We start from the raw sequence: 21,913 nt of genomic DNA on the forward strand, positions 1-21,913 counted from the left end.
TTGAGTATAAATCTTGGTTTATTTTATATGATGTTGAATATAAATACATTTATAAATGTTACTATTCTTAAAAGTATTTTGTAATGGGAAAAAGTAAGTGTCTTATGAAGATGAACAGTAAAGATTTTATTCTTGTTTTGAATCTATGTCCCTGCACAGCTCCGTTGAATGGGAGCCCATGCATTTTGACAAGCTTTAAACAGATTGTACATAGTATTTAAAAAAAATTAAGAAGAAATAAAATAATACTTGTAGGACCTGTTAAACACTATGTGCTCTTGTTTTTCCCTGGGTGGTGTGGGCCTGTTAGGGATCAGGATCTGATCTCTGCTCTCCAGGACAGACAAGAGCAGCAGCCATTGTGTCCACGTGCATGGACAGCTGAAGGGATGGGGCTCAGGACAAGGACTGGGGTTTCCATGGCCAGTGCCAGAGGCAATAGCAGCAACACAGAAAGAACCAGGCATCAGGGTCTGCACACTGTGTTTGAATTTGGATGGACAAAGTAAGTGCCAGTCTCAGCAGCTCAGCACTGAAGCCAGCTCAGGTTACAAAATCCAGATCTCCATTTTTGCTGCTCTTCTGGGAGGCTGCTGTCCCAGCAGGGGCTTTGGCTTGCTCCTTGTTTTGCAAAGCACTGACTAAATGTGGCTTTAACATGACCAACACTCTTGAAAGAACTTCTGCAGCAGGCCATCACAGGAAATAATAGTGCCTCAAACACAGTGTTCTTTTTTTTTTAAGGGAAACAATATTTTATTTAACACCCCATTTGTCTTACAGCACCTCTGCATACAACACATTGTATAAAAGCCAATCTGTCAACACAAACATGTGCTGCCGTCTTGGTAAAGTGACAAAGCTATAGCAAAAAAGACAAAATAGCCTATTTTTCTGGAAACAAATCAGAGTATTTCCTTCTGTTTTAATCCAGATAACAACAGCAATCAAAATCAAGAACCTTGTATGGTACAATTGGATGAGAAACTTCTGATAAAATCAACACACAGCTATTTCTTAGTCACTATAGTAGCAAACTCTTCTAAAATTACATTATTATTTAGCCATTAGAGTGATGAACAAGTGGCTTGGTTTAGAAATGGATGGAAACAGAAAGTGATTTTTCTGTATCACATGGCAGCAGCCACTTCCATATCTTGGAAAATGCTACTGGTTTAATTATCATCAGTTGTCTCCCATGGTGGAAAGAGCTGGTATTTTTATTATTTGAGCTATTCCCTCCCCTCACATGCCCAAGCCCTGAGCTGGGCACACAGAAGCCAAGCAGCCAGTTCCTTGTGGGGGTCAGGTCACCCAGAGCACAGGGAGCAGCGTCAGGCTCCAGAGCAGCACATTCCAGATGGCAAGACCAGGAACATCACAGCTCTGCTGGCTGTCCCCAGGCTACTGATTACCTCTGACAAAAGGCATCCTAGCACACAGCAACGACAGCCCAGCCACAAGGAGGGACTGTGCAGTGTCCCCCACGGGCACTGCCAGCGTTGCAGGGTAACCATGACACAGCTGCCAGGTCACACTGCAGCAGGCACTGCAATTGTCAAGCTGGACAAACAGCATCAGTAGTGGTAGCAATCTACAGCTGTCTACTTTGTACTGAATGGTGCACCTTCATTTATTTCCTAAGACTGAACATGAAAATAAAGGCAGAAAACTTCATGGAAACTCACAGAAAAAAAGTAACACCAGGTGAGTGAAATGACACAATAGAATTCACTTAACCAAGCTGCTTCCTGTTCATGTGCACACCCAGCACCCTCAGGTGATGTGCTGGGAGTCTGGGGCCATCTCTGTATCACCAACTTCACCTGGCCAAGAAGCAGCACAGCACAGAGATCTCTGTCCCTGACTGTGCAGGGCTTTGAAGTCAAGGCATCACTCTCCAGGAGTGAAGGAAGGGAAGGAGCTGCTGTTGCTCTAGCTCTGCCAGTCCCAGCTAAACCTGCATCTATTTGTTAGCCAGCCTGTCTGGAATAGGGATGGAAGGAGCTGGAATAGGAAAGGGAAGGAAAGAAGCTAGACACTAACTCCAGAGTTCCTCTGTCACAAGCAGAGCTCAGCTTGTGGTACACTGAGGTACTAGCTCAGCAAACATACCTCTGGGTTCACTCCTTGGAAATCACTGGCACTTGCTACATCTACCTCTCCCCAAACAATCAGCCCATGATCCAGAGATTCCAAAAGGAAGAACAAGGCAGCTGGGCCATTGCCTGAGTGCTGCCAGCCTACTGGAAGCGACCTCACTCCACCCTCCATCCTGCTGAGACTGGATGCCTGGTCACTGTGACTAGTCTTCCTGGATCAGCCTGCAGGTGTATTACAGGAACAATTTAAAGACACCACCCCTTTTGGGAAAAAATATCAATAAATTGAACAAAAAATCCATGCAGTTAATAAAAGTCAGTGTTCGCCCTTACATCGTCGCCTTAAATCTATTTTGATAGATATGCTCTTCAAACATGGATCTGACACCTGACAAGAGCTACTACCCAGCTGGCAAAGGCTCTGCAGTCTCTTGGGTGGGCACTAATAGAAAAGGGTATTGTACAAACTGAGCACCTTTTTACAACCAGGTAACAACAGAAGGTTGTTGTACTTTGCAAGTTCCTTCACCTTATTCTGCACTTAGATCTTCACATCTAGGCTCTCAATCGAAACAGTCCTTGAGTTTTAAGACTTTCATATCTCTGTTACTTTGATTAGCAAATAGTTCACAGCTTTGACTACTTGTTGACATGAAGAGTATCTCTCATAAACCTACAAAAGCTTTTGGTATGGGCAGCTGTATCTGTTCTCATGAGGCTCCGTTAATTTCATCATGGCTATTAGCAGAATTACTCACTGATCAAACCTTATCTGGGTACATCCTGGACTAGAAAAACATTATCATCTGCTTTGTATTTCTAAACAACTTTGTGAAAACATTTTTAAAAAGTAATACAGCGTGGCCCTATCCTTATCCACATAAATGGATAAATTAGTTTTTATATTTTATACATAAAAATACAAATGAGCAGCATATTGTTTCAACTGCAATTACTTTGTGAAGGCTTCTGAAAAAAGCTCCCTCATTCTCCACATTTATCATATAGCTTTTGGACTTCTTTAGTAAAACTTTATTTTACATTAATACCTGAGAGTATTGAGGAAAGTGTAAGACATAATTCATAAATTTAACACCAACTGCAATGATGGCATTTCACAAAGTGCCTGTATCACATCAGAAATTTGTTTTATTCTTCATTCACACTAGTATTGCACAAAAAGCCTCTGAAAGATGCCATCACCATTCTGTTTCTTTAAAAAAACATGCACAGTATAAAAATAATGTTGCTCTGCAGAGAAAGATTGTCATACAGGCTTTGGAAACAGATGTTTTAAACTAGTTTAGCAAGACTCCCCACTTACTTTGCTGTTGTTGTTAAAATACAAGCTCTTTCTCTCCTTCTCTAAATTCCTTCTAGCACTAGCTACCAAAGATGCAAGGTCAACATTTCTCAGCTTTTACACGGGCAGAGCTTTCCTCCACAGGATCTCTACTATATCATATTTCATACATTAAACATTTCAAGTCAGATTCAAGGGGATTTTCTTGTTGCCTTGAATCCTGACAGATGGAAAATATTACAGCAGAACAATCCAGAGAAAAGCAACAGTAATTATTGGGTTGAGATACGGACTCAGGGTAGGCAAAGAAGCAACTGCAATCTGTCCCTAAGCAGCTCAATAGTCAACACTCAGCTACAGATGGCCTGTGCTTGGGCTTTCCAAACACCAGCAAAACTCCACATTTCATCAATATGCTCCTAGGAAGCCAACAATGTCTCCTTTTGCCAGATAAACTACAACCACCCTGTGGTCAGACAGATTTAGCCACTGCTTTCCCCTGATTTTAAACAACGATTATTAGTTTCTGCATCCTCGTGCAGCCTGGATGACCAAATAAGCTTCCATCCTTTTCACCTTTTCTTGGTAGGAGGATTGGTATGAAAATGGGAAAGAGAGGCTGGAATCTACTAGAGTCCAGACCCATGGGTAACATCAAAGCAGAGGAATTGTGAGCAACTTCCTTTTCCAATCTCACGGTCCTACCACAGCCTCTGTTCTTAGTCTTCACGCTGCTTTGGCCCCAGTCCACAAGCAATCTGGAATAACTAATTAATGTGGAAGACAACCTCCAAGCTGTTGACACTCCTTTAAAGTGAAAATGGGAAAAAGTCATTCCTTTTATCACAGTACTAGAAAAGAACCTGGAGAACACCTACTCCAACAGTGATTCAGACAGGTTTGCAACAGGTACACATCCAGTATCTCCAAGCAATGCTGCATGTTTTAATAACATGGTAAAGGCAGTTCATTATTCAGTCCCTGTTTTGGATTGAAAGTTATGAACAATGCAAGAAAGTGACTGTGCTTCAAATTATTTTTATTTACATTACATACCAGTAATCTGATACTTGAAGCAATTCTTCAAACTTCTTTTCCTATGTCAACACCAGACTTGATTTCCATAGTTACAACCTTCATTTGTAAGCACTTTATGTGATTCATTCAGAGTCAAATGTAAAGAAAATTACACTCTGGTTCTTGCTTTAAGTTGTAAATTTTTAGCACTCTCTATTTTAGCTTTTATGTCATGTGGTTTTTCAAAAAATCTCACAAAGGCTGGTTCATTTAATAAGGATGCCAGAATCTGCTCAAAGGCAAAAGACCATTCATGGTTCCCTTCTAAACTCTGTGCTCTACTGCCTTCAGTCTGCTCAGAGCTGTTTTCCGCTTGCCTCCCTCTGGGCACTTCAGCAGCCATTTCTGTAACAGCAACTGGACTTTTGACAGGTGACATGGGACTCTGCAGTCTTCTGCCAACTTCTTCCATTTTCAGCAGGAGGCTGGTCACCACCGCGATAGCCCGATACAAGAGCTCCTCCTCAGGATCCCCATGGAACAGATTGTAGAGAGTCTTTGAGAACTGGATGAACTGAGACTACAGAGAGATACAGAGGAAACTGCTCAGAGAAGAGCAACACAACTGTTCTGTTTCACCACCTGTCGTATTCTCAGTGCAGTGCCTGCTGCTGCCTGGCACCTGGTGCAGCTGCTCTAATGACAGCATGGACTAGCCCTGAGAAACCTATGTGTGTCTCAAACCTATGTGTATCTCTCTTGATACATTACATCAGTTTTAAAAAGCCACAGTCTAATGACTGATGTGAAGATTTGAAATTAAATGGATTCTACAAATCCTTCAGAAATATTGTAATAGGACTTAAAGGGTAAACTTTCATGACAAAATAGACTTAAGTAAGACTTAGACAGTTTACCTGATTCATTCTTGGCAAATCCTTGACATTTTCTTCTTTTTTAAGAAGTTCATCTTGCCATTGCTTCAGATATGCCTGAATATCAACCTTCCCCTTCCCTTTTTGAAGGGGGAGAAGTGGAAGAAAAAAAAAAAAAGTGAACAAACAAGAACTGAGACCTTCCCATGAGGGATAATAAGCAAAAGCAAAAGAACTAGCACATTCAATGTCATTCCTTCTCAACAGAGTGGTGGGGCCAAGGACTTACACAGGACAAGAGGTTACTTTTGACCTTTTGCTGCCATGGCTACACTTACATAAGAGGACAGAATGTTACCAGCACACTAAGGTTGATGCTACTTAATATACTCTGTCACCACACACTTTCCAGCTCTAGTCCCCCAAAAGACACAGTTACCAAATGTGCCACCAGGATTCTTTTACCTTTTTCCGGGCTGCTCTTCAAAGAATCACTTTCAAGATTATCCCCAACAGATGAAACTACAATTTAGGGACAAAAAAAAAAAAAAAAAAAAAAAAAAAAAAAAAAAAAAAAAAAAAAGTTACTTAGCTCAGAAAAGAGAACCAATGTTACATTTCCCTTATCATAAATTCCTTCCTTAAGGCACAAGACCCTCAATGTTCTCATCACAGATTAGGTCAAGAAGAAACCACATGGTAAAATCTGCATATTTTCTATAAAAATAGAAGCCATTGTGAGGCAGAAGATCACCAGTGAAACTGCTATCAGTTAAATAATCTTTATAATGTTCACGGTTCACAACTTGAAGAGCAGCAGGAACAATACCTATATATTGTCTACTTTGGGCAGATTTTTAAAACCAAAAAGGGATCTATCTTCCCATAAAAATCCCACAGGTTTCAAGAGTATTTGAAACAGATTATTTTATCAACTCCATAAATTTACTAAACCTTTTCAGCTCACTTGATCTAAAATGAAAGCAAAGAATTTCAAAATTCTTACGCGCCTCAAAGTAAGTATGGATTTGGTATTTTAATTTTTGAGGCAGAAAATACCATTCCTTTATGCCCAGGATGCAAAAATGAAACAGTCATCACTTCAACTCTGCAACAGGCTGCCCACAATGCCAACCAAATACACTCCCCTATTTCCATGTAAACACCCATGGGCCTTTGAATTCAACCATCAGATGAGCTATCCACAAATTCTGCACAAGTTTATTAAATTGTAACTATCTACAGAAGCTCTTCACAAGGGGTTCTGTTAACCAGGGATATGATTTACTGGATTTACTAGTTTTCAGAAGAAAGCTCCCCATTTTTCACAGGACAATTAATAGATTCCTTCTAGTATTCTGCAGGCAAACCCTCACACTCTGGAGCTTACCACTGAGTTGGCTGAAGTGGATCAGTTCTTCTTTTGAAAGATCATCCCCTTTGGAAGGGCTTAGAGAGTCTACTTCAGTAAAAGCTGCAATAAATGATTAAATAAAGTGGGTTCATGGTGCCCAGGCATTACCAAAGCAGTGATAACGATGACAAATCCAAAGACAGCTCTTCCCAAATGCTACTGTTTCTCACTTACCTGGAGGGATGTGCAACTTAAAAAGAAACTTCAGTTTGTCAGTGAAGCTTCCATTATACATCGTATCTGTTAGGGGAAAGGACAAAGGACAGTCTATTCAACTGGACCAAACTTTAGAACACCCTCTTAACTTAAATACAACCCAGGGAGCTGGGACACATGCCCAATCTTACAGGGAGTATAATTAGATATGAAGCTTAAAGAAAGCACTATCACCTGTGGCTGAGCCTGGGGTTAGCCTAATGAAAGAGGCTAATGAAAGAACACTAATAATGTCTATGACTTACTAAAATAAAACCACAGCACCAAAAGAAATAGTGCACTAATGTCTCAGCATTTCCCTTAAATTTTTGTTTCCTGAACATTACACTTTGAAAACAAGGTGAAAGGAACAGAGCAGTGAGCCAAGAAAACTTTCAGTTTCCCAGAGGAATAAGGCATTGGTCATCCTGCACAATCTGTGTAAAAGATGACTTAGTATGAAGATTTATCATAAACCAAACAGGCTGGGCAATGAGATCAGACCATTCTTCATTTGTGGATATTTTGATGGCCAAGCCATATTTAAATTTAATCTCCAAGAGGAAATTATTCTGTCTTTAATAAAAAAATCACACTATTTGACCCTGTGTTAAGAGACTAAATCTCCTTAGCTTTTTGTATAGAGTATGGAAGGTGATACACCCCAGGACTACTCCCAGGAGCCTTGTGAATGTGCTCATGTATGTTTTGTTGCCATACCAAGAACACAGGCAAATTGTTTGAAGTTTATAAGGCAGTTGGAACTCTCATCCATCAGTCGGAATGTCCACAGAGCCAGAGAGTCTCTGTTTGCACAGTGTGACCAGGGGCTCAGGAGATGGCAGAGAACCCTGAACTGTTGGCAATCAATCCGGTACTGCTCAAGGTAGGGCAGGCTGGCATCATGATGTTGCAGGACAGGACTATTTACACTCCAGTAACAGGAAAGAAAATGCTCCTTCTGCAAAGCAAAGATAAAACATTAGGTTTCAGGAAACAAGAAGTCTCTCTGGGGGAAAGATGTGAGCAGTTAACTATATAATCAGTAGTACAGTTGGCATGTAAAACATATATTGAGTCCAACCTTTATCTCTATTTACTAAAACCATTTCAAAGGCTACTGTTAAGATAGTTGTTTGGTAAGTGAAGAAAATGGCACATTACCTTGAATAATTCATAAAGCTCTTCAAGATCACTAGGACTGAATTTTACTTCTTGAGACACAACACGTAGCTGAAACAAAGTCAAGAAAAAATTAATTAATGTGTCTTTCCTCTTTGGAATAACATTATGGGAGACTTAACTTTACATTAAGAGACACTGTTTGCATGTTCCAGGTTTTGGCATGTTACAATTAGAAGTAAGAATAGCACTTTATTTTAAAAAGTGACCAGAAGATTATAGATTAAAGTAAGTAATTTCTAAAAAAAAAAAAAAAAAAAAAAAAAGCTTACGGCTAGTCACGTTACTAACATACATGGAGCCTACACTATGAAACCCAGGAGATAAAACTCAATTATTTTTAACAACATAACATATAGCTTTCTTTAAATGGGCAATTACATGTTCAGCTCTCAACAGTGAAGCTGAATCCTCATTTTTTTTAATGAAAAAAAATTGTTCAGTTTTTAAAAAACAAAGTTTGCTGTAAGACCAGCTTCCAACTTCACAATATATATGTTTTGTAAAATTAAATACAACAATACCATCTTGGCATAACCACCAGCATTTAGTTTCTGTTGCTACAAGCCACATTTACTACAGAGAGAAGCACTAGGTAGTGGACAGACTAGTATTATCATCAGGTATTGGAAATGAGCCACTGAAGAAAACAGGCAAACAAAGGAAGCTCCTCACAACCTCCACCTTCATTGAGCAGTCTGAATTGAAAGGATGAGATAGGTAGATGGAGAGCTGCCACATTACCAGATATTCACACACAACACAGTCAAAAAGCAACCCCTGTTGAATGCACTACAATAACCTCTTCAGTGCTGCAGAGTAAAAATGCAGGTGTTTAACTGTTTTGCTGTATGGTGTTCTATGCCTCTAAGAGAACAGTATTAACATCAGCAGATAGAAATATAGGTCAGCCTGTTCCAATCCACACAAAGTGTGAGAGATGTGCCAGCCTTTTGAAGTGGTTGGCAATGGTGCAACTTGTAACGAGACCAGAAGGTCATGCTGTGATTTACAGCCTGAAAACATCACAGGCCAAGCCTCAGTTAACAGACACCCTGCAGACATGAGGGGGTTCAGTATAAAATCGTACATTTGGCCTGGAAACTGCAGCTCTTCTCAGAACCTTCCAAAAGGGAATGAATTTTATCAGGGAGAAGGCTGAAACTCTTCCAAGTCACTCACCACATTCTGCTTGGTCGTAGTTTCCAAGGTCTGGATCACATACAGCCTGTTCCTGCAGCGCAAGCTCTCAACATCCTCATAGCGAATATCACCATATCTCTAAGGAGAAAAGCACCACTCCATGCAATCAACTGTTGGGACACACATCTAAACAAGCACCTCTGTCTCTCTTGTGTCTAAACACAATATAGACGTGCACACAAAGGAAGATCACAGAAACTCAGAGGAAAAAAAAAAAAATCATGGAACAAATTATTAAACAATTAAAATCTAAACAGAAACTAGTTGATCAAAACAGGACGCATTCTTTATCAAGACCATATCAAATCAATTAAATTTCCTTTTATGAGAAAATTCAGTAGATTCAACTTCTCTTCCGTAAGTTTTTTTGGCACTTTTCAGATAGCACAGGCTATCAGGAAGACATGGCCTACTGATGACCACCATGCACCATGGGCAAAACTGCTTCTAATAACAAGCTTTGAGAACAAATGAGTGATAAACAACCAAATTAGGCAGGATTTCCAGAAGCTTTTCCCCCTGCAGTGTGTTTGTCCCCTTATCAGCAGTGCCCTTTAAACAAGATACGAAAAATTGCAACACGGACAAAAGAGTCTCAGCACATTAACTTTGATGAAAGGTTAAAGGAACTGGTTGTATTAAATCTAGAAAAAGAACAGATCTAGCAACTCCCTTTTAGGAGAGCAATCTGTTAAAACTCATTCTTCTCACTTAGAGTCATGATGAGGCTGGACTCAACCAAGAAGCCTGATCTAGCTGTCCCTGCTCACTGCAGGGGGCTGGATTAGATGGTCTTTAAAGGCCCCTGTCAACCCAAACTATTCTGTAACTGATTCTATGATCAGACTTGAAAGGGTAAATGATGAACAACCACCTAATAGCAACAAGGAATTACAGAGAAAACCACAGCCAGCTCTCCTCAATAGTGCTTTAAGAACATCCGAGAGAAATTACACTCGATACTTTCCCACATGGACAGACAAACCCTATGATGGACTACAGTTTTTGCAGATTTTCTTTTGTGGAACTGTTTTGACAACACTAGACTTTTTAAAGGATGATCTGGGTGGATGCTGGACAGGAAGCTGAACCGGATAAGCTGTTGAGTTGTCTTCCAGAACTGCATTTCCATGTTCCTGTGGAGACCGTTACCAGCATCCCTCTGGTTTGAAACAAAGTGGAAGCAGAGAGAAATTGCATCTCTAAATTATAACTCATTTTGGTTATGACTCATAACTGGTTATTCAGGCTCATAACTGGTCTGGCTTCTGAGCACTAGTATTGGGCAATGGCCTTAGTGAGAATATACATACAATATATCATTAAAATCTGAATGAATGTGATTTTATACAGTCTTCCATTCTCTAAGTAAACATGACTTCTTCAAGCCTGATTAGACTGCCAAAGAATCTGCATTTGCACATGAGTTCAAGGAATTAAACTGAACTACATTTTAAAATTCACTTAAACTCATTTCTCTCGTGAACATCTGTATAAACAGTATCAGAGAGTATCTCTGTTCACTTCTTCATAATTTGTAACCTATTTGCATAATGAAAACTCTCCATTGCAGCAGTCTTCCCATTTCAAAATTTGTTTTAGTTTATTTCCACAGCGATATGAAAATAAAACCCTTCACCAGACCACAACTATGTTGAAATTAACTGTCTGGTCAAAATGGGAAGCAGGAAATTGACTCTTAATTTGTATGAGCAGCTCTCAAATATGAGACACTTGCCAGCACTGAAGAAACTCAGTTTCAAATGAAGACTTGAATTTGAAACTGAATTTGCATAAGAAAAAGGGGCTGTGAGGTAGAAACTGGGATATGGGCCTAAGAACAGGGCTGTCATCTTGGAAGATTCAGGTTCAAAGATCTGCCCAAAACAATTTTCAAAAGCCATATCAGACACTACTGATTTGGTGCCATCTCCCACAGAAGAAAGTGAGTTTTTGTTTTTCAGTCATGATTCCATCTCTCTGAAAGCTTCAGCTTACACTTCTGAATGCAATATGCAGCACTTCATTATTTACTATCTCTGGTCTCTATTCTGCAAATATTCATCCTCACTTTGAACTCTCAACTTTTTTTTCAAGAATCTTACAGGGTTTTCCAAACATGATTCTTCAGTATAACATTCTTTTAAAACAATACTATAGCAGAACAGACTTCTGTATGATTAGCCCAGTGCTATAGAGACAGTTCCAAGAGAAACTGAGTTTCTGATTCTTGACACTGTGTCGCCCATTAAAAGTAGCATCTTCTTAGAAAAAAAAATCAAAGAAGACATTTTCTAAATTGTACAAATTACAGTTAGTTAATATTTTCTGAGTCAAGGTCAGGACACTTTTTCAAAAGAGATGTACTGTGGATTTTTTTACTAAAGACACTACTGTGAATCAGAAAACAAAACAAATATCACACAGATAAAAAAAAGCAGTTAATGGAAAGAGCAAAATGTGAACATCTTTTCTCTCAGCTTGCCTTTCACTTCTGGTGGGCTGAGCCGAAACCTATCTACAATTAGATTAATACTCTGATTCACATCATGGCAAGGGAAAAGAATGTCTCATGGAAATCTAGAGAGAAAAAGGAGAAACTAGATCTCCTCACCAATGCAGAGCTCCAAAGCTTAGCATTGCAGAAAGTAAACTTGCAAATTGAAAGTACTTAAGGAGCATAGCTGGTCTTCCTCACTAAATACATCTCTAGAGGGCATTTAACCCATACCATAAACTTCTCAAGTACACAGCTTCCCATATGCATTGTTATGTCAAAAGTTACCAGTATCTGCAATGTGCAGTAATCAGTCTCAAATTAGTATAACATAAAGGCTGCTTCAGCTGTATTTTGTCATTTACTTAACATACTAATAATATTAATGAGGGATGGCAATACATGACCTGTGATAAATCTTGGGAACTCCACTCAGGACAGACTAGAAAGCACCTTCCCAGCAGTTAAAAACACACAACAACAGAAAAGTAAACCCATCCCATAACCTATAAGGTTTTCAGTGAGGCTCGACAAAGTACAGAGCCAAATTTCTACCAATCCAGACAGATTTTCTACCCTAGTTTGTACAGTGCAACTGCACTGTTTCAAAGCAGCCCATGAAACATTAACACTGCATGGGATGCAAAAACATGCCCACAAAAACACATACTTCATTTGACTCTCGGATCAGATCAGTGATGTCCACTTTTGGATGGTCACTCTTTGTATCACTGAGGTTGGAGCCCTGCTGCACAGCTGGAGGTAAAGGACTGTCTTTGTTAGTGACACTGTCAAAAAATCTGCACAAAGCAAACACATGAGAAATCAGCAGGAACCAGTTTATCACAATAAAACAATAATATTGGCATCTACGGAAGAAAAAGTGTGTAGAGAATGGGAAAAAACAAAGAATATCAGTCAGTAGCACAAAAGTGCTATAATAGTAACAAAGATACACAAACTTTGGAACTGCCCACCCAGAGAAGGTTGTAGAACTTCCAGCCTTGAGAGTTTTTAGGACTGAGCTTATGTGATCTAGTGCTAGCAGCAATCCCCTTTTGAGTGGGAAGTTAAACTAGACTCTTTCCAAGGTCCTTCCATTGGCACTCCCCTGGTTTTCCAATCCATATAGCAAGGTTGTACTAACTGGGACAAAGAAAAAGGCTCGTCCTGAACTGTGAACAAGACAATCTTAATTCCCCCAGATGTATAAGACAAAGGCATGCCTGATCTGTACCTGCTTATCTCACCCACATAACCAGCCTAAATAGATCCACTGGGGAAGCCAGATTTTACAATAAACACCAGACTGCATGGTCTCATAACAAAAACTACATCTTCTTGAATAATTCTGTAGCTCCCACCCCATTCAAACATGCAACATGTAAAAGCCTCACTAAACAGAAATTCTTATTATCAGTTCTTAACAGTCATAACTCATTAACTGCTACAGCACAGTAATTTTGCTGTTCTAATACTCCATGATACACAACCACAGAATCAACAAGAGAATTTAGTTAGTGAAGAAAAAACTGAACAAGTTTTGTTTGCAGTACGTCAGTTTAAAGCACACTTCACGTTGCTAACACAGAACAAACATCTCATCATGACTGATGAGCTCATCACATTTTTTTGGTCTTATTTCTGTTCTAAACCATTAACAGCAGAGGATTCAGCAGCCTAAACTACAAGAACTAAGCTGAAGAACTTGCTGCTGTAAGTTGATGCCTGAACTGATGTCTGGAACAGTCATAATGTGCTTTTCATCAAGGCAATCTGCCTCCTATACATGATACAAATTCAAGGCTAAAAGCACATTGCTTTTTCTTTAAAATTCACAAAATATTTATGGTTTTAGTAGAACTTGAATACAGGATGGGATGTTCAGAGGATCCAGGCCCACTTTCCAGCCACCTCTTCCAGAATTTCTGCCTGAGATGAGCACTAATTCCTATGAAGCCTTTGGAAATCTTGGCTTGATGTCTTCTCAGCTACCTCAGAATGACTTATCTACATGCAATTATAGCAGCTGCTATGTAGCCTGAAAGAGTAACAGTTACACTAATACCTGTTGAGAACAGTGACTGCTTCTGCATCATCCTTACAAGTGAGCAACTTCTCCATGTTGTATTCCAGCACTGCAAGGCCCAGCTGCAAGATTGCCTTTATTCCATCATAGAAGAAACAGTCCACCACATTGACTGCACTTTCAATTGGCAGCACACTGATAAAAAGGGTAAGGAACCAGGAGAGAGAGACCGAGGAGAAAAAAGTCATGTCCGTCATGTGGTCTGTCAACTGAGGCAGGTGAACCCTGATGAGCTCCTCAAACACTGCCTGATCTACCAAGGCACCTGCAGGGAAAGGATAACAAAACCACCACCCAAATCTTAACACAGAGAAGCACACTTCTCAGAGCACCAGCCAGAAACAAAGTTCCTGTCCTAGTGCAGCTTTGTTGTACAAGCACACACAGGCCCAGCTGCATGGAACCATTGGCTCCTTCCCCCATGTTGGAATCTGTGCTCTCCATGCCTGGGGCCAGAGCCTTGGGCATGCTCAAAGTGTGCTGCCACTTTGGTGAGTACATGGCTGCTTCCAGTGACTCTCTTGACAGCCAGTACCCTTCCTCTGCAACAAGAGAAAAACTTCACACCCCATTTTCTTCTAACATATACACCTGTAAGAACTGCATATGAGATCAAAGTCCAAGTCTGGACCTGCAGTAACTCCTTTTCCTTTATCTCAACTGACTAAGTTTTAAATGAATAGTATGAATTGCAGTTATAATTCCAAAGGAACTAATAGTGTCTAACTGACTATTTCCTGAATAGTTATGTCTAGAATACTGACAATATCTGAAAATCACACCCATGCCTATTTTAAGGAGCGTCATGGGATGTTCTCCATTTTCTACTCCACAATACCAAAACAAATGCAATGGTTTCTCTCCATCAGTCTTCAGCTCATTCCTTATATTTGTTCTTAATGAATAACCATTGACATTCAATATAGGTAGACATTCAATTCAAGATAGATAAAAAAGCAGATGGATGTTACCAATGATTCGGCGATTGAAATAGTCGGGGAGCATCCTTTCACACACAGCAACCAAAAGCCAGAATGCTTCCTCCTCTTTAGCATACAGCAGAAGCACTGATGTCAGAATATTCATTGCCTGCAACATTCAAACAGGAAAGGAAACATTAAAGAGAAAAGATGATGAAAACACAACTGGTATTATTTCTTAGAATTTGTATTTCTGAAAGCACTGTACAGCACATTTTTAAAGCACTGGGATAACCTACAGCCATACCCAGGACAAGAGTTTTACTTCTATGTTATTAAATACAGATCAGAGTATCTAAAGTACATTAAAATATTTTCAAGTGCCATATGTCTTGTTAGAATGCAAATTCATATATGAAGTGGACATGACAGAATTCATAAACTAGTCCAAGTACAATGTAAAAACTAATTTTACACAATGGCATGAAATAAGCAAAGTAAGTGAACCACTAAGCAAGAAACTATTCCACATTTCTGTGACAGATTTTATGAGGTGCTACTATACTATCATCATGAGCTAATATTTCAACAACTAGCACTAAGACTCTCAAAACTGGTATACCTGACAATATCCAATTTGTGGATTCCTGAATGCATAAGCTGTAAGAACTCTCCTGAGGGCAGAAATTCCTGTGTCACTTTGAAAAGCAGGATGCTCAGGTAAGGAGCGACGTAAATCTCGCTCAATTTCATCAGTAGCCAAAGTGCACGTTCCTAAGGACTTCTCCACCAGCTCAGTGTAATAACCAGGGTTGGATGCCATGTCATTTACAGCACCTGCCAATACATTGCATTGCACGGTATTAGAGGACAGCAGTAAAACAGTAATTTGATTGTTTGCAATTTGTATAAAAATTCTGGTGACTACTGAGGTACCTCATGAATTTCCACATATTACTGAAGTAATGTGTCAGGGTAATTCTACTGAAATTAATGGAAACACTCAGCAATGAAGATTGCCAATGATGACTCCCAAATGAACCAGTTATGCTTGTTATGCAATACCTGAGAAAAGCAGCCAGAGTTCTCCTCTTAATGCCTCTGGGATGCCTCTTACAACTAGGTCTCGAGTCTTCTTTGTTCGAAACATACTGACCCCATGGCCCCGTTCCGCAAACAGGATGTTCCACAACTGTTCCTTCATTTTTTCTTTCAACTACCAAAAGCAGAAGATAACAAGCATTAATCATACTGGTAGATTCTCCTCAGGTTTCAGAGAACAAAAATAAATTTTGCTCCCAGTTCTATTCATATAAACTGGAAACTGCCGCATTGGAATCCACATTGATGTGTGAAATTTGAAGCAAATCAGAGCAAAATCCAGCCTATGCAGAGCAAAAATTTAGCATAAAATGCTATCTCATACATGACCTACTGTTCCTTAAAGTATGTTTATACAAGATGAGACAGAAGGTAGATCTAATCCAGTATCCCATCTGACAAAAACTGCCACAGCACAGGAAGGTCAAACAGACATTTCTGTGGAAGCAAAGCAATTGTTGATGGGGTGCTCCAGCTCATGTGAGGTTCCAGGGCTGAGACAGGGTCAATGTCACCACTACAATTTCTGTGCATGCAGCACTAAGATTTAACATCGTTAATGCAATTAAAGGTACTGAAAAGAAAATCACTTCTGTTCAACATACTATAAAAAGCAGGATTTAAAAATCTGGACTCCCTTTTGTCCTGCCCAAAGGGTATTTGTTTTCTGGTATTTCTAATATAAAACATTTCGTATCTTAATTTACTCAGTTCTGCTGAAAGACTTATTTTGAAATAAAACCTGTCTTCTTTCACATACTATGGAAAAGCAGAAATTGGATGATCTGCTGCAAAAATAACTATATAAATATTCTTCAGAGCCTAACTTTGTTAGACAGTGCTGCAGAAGAAGGAAACAAGGAGGAAGTTAAATCAATTTCTTAGAACATTCTCCTTGCTCCCAGAGACTTTGTATCTTGAAAATTCAGACAGAAATGCAACATGTTCACTGTCATAAAACAAACAGCCAACTCTTCCCTGAGGGGTAGAAGAGCAGGAAAAACTAACTCAATGAAGATAAGACATATCATTATTAAACAAGATGAGCAGAAAATTGAATGGAGCCATGAAGAAGCACCCTGTGGACTCCAAATACAGAAAATGCAGATGAAAGAAGACCGGCAAAGCCCCCAAGGAAATCAGCAGCCTGGCTGAAATTCATTTTGATATACTTCACTCCTTTCCAATTCAATTCCAAAAACTGTTGGCCATTTTATCCCTTACCATTTTAGAGTCAAGGTTCTCAGCATCCTGAGGATGGTAGACAGTCATAAGTGCTTCTGTACTGACAGTTTTGCTGTTATCTCTCTGGCCCATCTTTGACTGTCCTGCACCAAAATCCTTTGGACTGTCAGTGGCAGAACCAGCTGCAACCTTGAAAAAAATTAACAGTGGTTCTTGTAAATAACAAACAATCCTCCAAGGAGCAGCACTGATACCAGACCATTATTGCTCATTATATTAAGTTACAGGTGCCAGATACAGACTTCTAAAATAAATGATAAACAGCAGTCTCTGCTCTGCACAGGGCTTTCAGGAGGCTGCACTTGGGGGGGAAAAGCCATCTCTCAAGAAAAAAAACTAAATTATGAACAGACAAATATTCATAATGAGAATTGAGAATAGGATGATAAGGACATCTGACCATCCATCACCACCAAAAAAAACTCATTCATACAGTGAACTGTTTAGAAAACCTGAGAGCACTTAAAAACCAGCATTACAGCTGAAGTTGTTTTTCAAAACCTGATGAAAAACAAGGTAAAGGAACCCAAACAGGATTCCAAACAGCATTCACAGTAGCACCATTGTCCAACTCACTCTCTTTCACATGTTATTTATTTTTCAAAATCTTAAAACCAGAGGTTCGTGACTTATTCCTATGAACAAATTCTAAGAAATTAGAATTTCCAGAGCAGTTACCTCAGTACTTATGATGTGTTGTGGACTTGCAGTTGCATTGCATTTCATTCTGAGCTTTGCCACAAGCAGTCCAAAATCTCTGACCTCTGTGAAACGAAAAGCTGTTTTCCCTTTGGTACTAATGCTGACTCCTCTGTTGGCTGGATCTGCTGTATCCACCCCTGTAACCTATGGAACCAAGGACACATAAATTAAGCAAGGAATTTTACCTGCTTACTTATAAAAGAGAAAACCTGTTAAGAATACATATATAAATGAACCAGTGTATGAAGCACACAAGCAGACTAAGTAACACAAGTCACAAGTTGAAAGCTCAGCTGCCTGTAGCTATTTTAGCAAAAGGCACTATGTATTATGCAACAGATTTTTAACAGAGTACCAGAAATCTTCAAAAAGATTTTCTCAGCTGTGAGTGCTCAGCTTATTTGAAAACTTTGTCTCCTTCTACCCACTGAAGCAGTTGCTTTTTTTTGCAGAGAAAACATGACTTTTGTAAGTAATCAAATGAAACAAGTTTTGCAAGACTGAATTTCCACCGAGAATACCCTGTCAAAACAGCTGTCATAACACATGACAGCTAGAGCTGACTTTAATTGCCATGATGGAACACTTACAGACTAGAGCAGTTAAAACAGTTTAATCATGCAAGTTCAAGTGTGACAATCATGAGAATCTAGACTGGCTGGCATTGCTGATGTATTCATGTTGTTAAAGGTAAAGAATGGAAAACCACTGAGCACACTGTTAGAGGTAAAGAAGGAAAGACAACTGAAATGAGGCAAGTCCTGCAGAATAAATAGTTAGGGTCTGACAGTCCACAAGAATAAATTTAGAGTCAGCTCCTTTAACACAGCCTCTTATGTTATGGAAGTCTCTATTGTTTGCAGCACTATTTAGAGGTAATCAAATATATTGTTATATGTAGGTGGGGAACACCAAATGTACTGCTGAGATTAGTACAGCTCACCCCTATGTCAGGTGTCTTATGTTAGTGTGTACACAGAGCATGTAAAGCAATTACAGAGCAATTACAGAACCCGGCTTATTTGTAGGCTATTGTAAAATGTGTCTGGTGTTGATGAAAAGCTTTTAACGCTGGACAACTGAAATGTGGCAATGTCCCAGATCACATGAAGTCAAGACAGAAATGAAGAGGGTTGGTTGGTTTTTTTTTCCAGAAGTTTTTCTGCAGTATACTATAGTACTCTCTTGAAATTCCAAAGCTGTGCCCTTTGCTATATGGTCTTTATTCTGTCCTTATAGTCTGTTGAGATTATCAGCTATAATGGCATTGCTACTTGCTTGCTCACAACTGGATTTTCCTAGACTTTTGAACAGACAGCACTGCTCAACTGCTGCAAAAAACTGCACTACTGAACTGAGAAACACAGCAGCATGATTATTGATCTTCAAAGTCCTCTACCCACTACAGTTCTTTACTTCTTACCTTGAGAATGTCTCATTAACTCACCTACAAGTACTAAGAAAAAGTTTTTTCCTTTAATAAAAGAAAGTGTTAAAAAATTTGGATTCTGTACCAAGCTACAGAAATAAGAGTAAATAGAAAATGGAAAGAAGACAGAGAAACAAGTCTGAAACATGAAAGCAGTTCCAAAAACCTACAAACAATTCCTACATGTAATGTCCAGGGTAGGGGGAAATACCTGACATCACATAAAATAAGGAGATTCTAATGAAAATCTGCTAAACTGGCATTAAACTACACAAGTGCAAAACTGCTGGTATAAGTGAGTGATTTGTAATTTGCATTACCTCTCTCAATGGAATGATTACACTGCACAGGCTGCCATCCTGGCTGGCAAAGCAGATGTAGTTTTCTGAAATGCACATTTTCCCATGGGTGTTATAATGACTGAAAGGAACCCATAAGAAGCACTCATGAACTTCCTTCAAGGTCTCTTCTTTAGGTAGCCTGAAGAATGCACTAAAATGTTTACTGTGGGCATGGCTCTCCAGGCCTCTGGAATAAAAACATAACACATTGGTAAGAAAGAGAAAAGAAAAATTACGTTTTAAATGTCTTTGCAAATACAAAAGTCAAAAATATCTTGGGAAAAGACAGTAAAATATCATGTTCTCCTCTCCCATAATCAGTTTGGAGGGTTCAATGTTTTTCTTGAAGAGGCAACAAAGGGCAGGACCACACCTACCTGTACATCCACCTAACAAAGTATTTAAATACATCACTAAACAAGACCAGATTCAATAATGTTCTTACACGGTAGAGCACAACAGGGCCTACAGGTAGTGCAGAAAAGATATTAATAGCATTATGTGCTCTGTCTCTCCACACACCAGAATAATCCATTTAAAACTAGAACAAGTTTTGGCTTGACAGAGGGTTAATTAGCTAGAAATGTAGCACATGTTGTAAACATCTGCCAGGGGCTAATTTTTCACAGATAGCTGCAGCCAGATACAGTATTTTAGTTGTAGAGCAGCATCCCTTTCCAGCATTGCTACGAAACTGAGGAATCAAAGGAAAAGGAAGGACCTTAACCATTAAGTTACTGGTATTCATGTCTTTCCCACCACCCAAAATAATGCTGTACCTCAGGAAAGCCATGTCTATTAAATGGTTTCTTCCCCACCTTATCCTTCTTCATCAGGTATCTCTGGAGACACTGTAGCTCTAATCTGAATTTTCTAATCCTAAATGCTGCAAGAACGCCTTTTCAAAATTCAAACTAATATAAACCTTTTAGTTGGAAAACCAGCACTGAAGATTTGATCACCTCCTGCCTTCATACAGACTTTGGATCCTCACAAGTAACAACAAATTACAATGCTTCACATGGCTTTGGTCCAACATTTTAATGAGACACTTGGTTAAGAAAATATCAGCTTTGCTAATATTTACAATCTCATTGAGACAAGGATTCTCTTCCTCTTTTGCCTAAATAAATACTGGGCCCAGAACAGATAAACTAAAAGCAATGCGTTACCTCTTGGTGATCTGCAGAGGGTCGTGAAGGACTGGATCATTCTCAAATGTCTCCTTGTCAAAAAGTCTTCTAACTGCATAGTTTGCCAGCTGCTCCATGAGAAGGAATGTTTCACTAATGTGCAAAAACATGGAAAAATAATGATCTTCCCCATGGGAGCACACATGAATGCTCTCTGTCAGAATCACATTGGAAGTTTTCTCAAGTTTTGATATTTCATCCCAGGAGATAATAAGTTTTACTGAAAATAAAAGGGTAAGGACATGTGAGTCAGTTCTCAATATATGCCTGTACTAAAATATTAAAAAAGAAATGCAGTAGTAGCAGTTCTAATAAAGTATAATTAAACAACATAGTCAAATGATAACACACTTGGAAAGGACTGTAAACTAATAAGCACAAAATGCATTCTATTCCTATTTCCTAAAAATTAATTCCATTGGAAAGAATTTCATAGAAGAACATTAAAACACAGACCATGTATGACAACACAAGTTGACATCACCTTTTCCATGCTCTTATGTGAAACTGCAAACACCAAACAAACACCATCATACAAGCCAACCCCCTCCAACAGGTCACCAATAGGGCTTCTTAAATCCATCATGTATTGACATGTAGAGGAACTGTGCCCTGTAGGCATGGCATCTCTCAACACAGATCAAAATCAGCTTTGAAATGATCCTATTTTCTGTATGTTTTCCATTTTTCATGTAAATACAGTATAGTACACACTATTAGAGACATTTGTTTGAGCATTTCAAACTAATGTTACACAGGGAAAAAAAAGTTTTGTGCAGTGATCACCAGTGTGTAGTGCACCCATGTGAAATATTAAGCCTGTGTGTGAAGAAATAACTGTAATCCTCATAGAGTTAATATTGCAACATGAACTAAAGATGATGGACAACTTTTAGCTGCAGTCAACTTCTGGAAGTCTGCCTTCTCTCTGAAGCTTCAATTAAGGAAGCATAATAATGGATATTGAGTAGTATCTTACACAAATGTATGCATTTCCATAAATTATGTTTGCAGTTTCTGCTCATCTCTGTTGACATCTGCTCACATGGCAAAATAGCTCCCTTAGGACACAGGAAGAATTCCTCCTAATCTGAAAGATGAGCAA

At 39.1% G+C, this 21,913-nt stretch overlaps 1 protein-coding gene across 2 annotated transcripts in view; it reads right to left on the reverse strand.

The window, feature by feature from the left end:
• TBC1D8B (TBC1 domain family member 8B) overlaps positions 1 to 21,913 on the reverse strand; it is a 32,909-nt gene continuing 10,996 nt past the window's right edge. The window contains exons 5-21 of one of the 2 annotated variants that reach the window (XM_053990021.1): positions 20,788 to 21,028; positions 19,595 to 19,802; positions 17,822 to 17,989; positions 17,123 to 17,272; positions 15,863 to 16,013; positions 15,420 to 15,634; positions 14,849 to 14,966; positions 13,857 to 14,142; positions 12,459 to 12,588; positions 9,271 to 9,369; positions 8,071 to 8,139; positions 7,627 to 7,867; positions 6,886 to 6,951; positions 6,688 to 6,771; positions 5,763 to 5,819; positions 5,340 to 5,437; positions 1 to 5,002 (exon numbers count right to left, since the gene is read on the reverse strand). In XM_053990021.1, coding sequence (XP_053845996.1) covers positions 4,592 to 5,002; positions 5,340 to 5,437; positions 5,763 to 5,819; positions 6,688 to 6,771; positions 6,886 to 6,951; positions 7,627 to 7,867; positions 8,071 to 8,139; positions 9,271 to 9,369; positions 12,459 to 12,588; positions 13,857 to 14,142; positions 14,849 to 14,966; positions 15,420 to 15,634; positions 15,863 to 16,013; positions 17,123 to 17,272; positions 17,822 to 17,989; positions 19,595 to 19,802; positions 20,788 to 21,028 — 2,792 coding nt within the window. In that variant the 3' untranslated portion in view covers positions 1 to 4,591. Of the gene's footprint in view, positions 5,003 to 5,339; positions 5,438 to 5,762; positions 5,820 to 6,687; positions 6,772 to 6,885; positions 6,952 to 7,626; positions 7,868 to 8,070; positions 8,140 to 9,270; positions 9,370 to 12,458; positions 12,589 to 13,856; positions 14,143 to 14,848; positions 14,967 to 15,419; positions 15,635 to 15,862; positions 16,014 to 17,122; positions 17,273 to 17,821; positions 17,990 to 19,594; positions 19,803 to 20,787; positions 21,029 to 21,913 lie in introns of those variants that run through there. The other variant, XR_008439345.1, reaches the window with a different exon arrangement.

Source organism: Vidua macroura, chromosome 14 (genome assembly GCF_024509145.1).
Source record: "Vidua macroura isolate BioBank_ID:100142 chromosome 14, ASM2450914v1, whole genome shotgun sequence".
Classification (NCBI taxonomy): domain Eukaryota; kingdom Metazoa; phylum Chordata; class Aves; order Passeriformes; family Viduidae; genus Vidua; species Vidua macroura.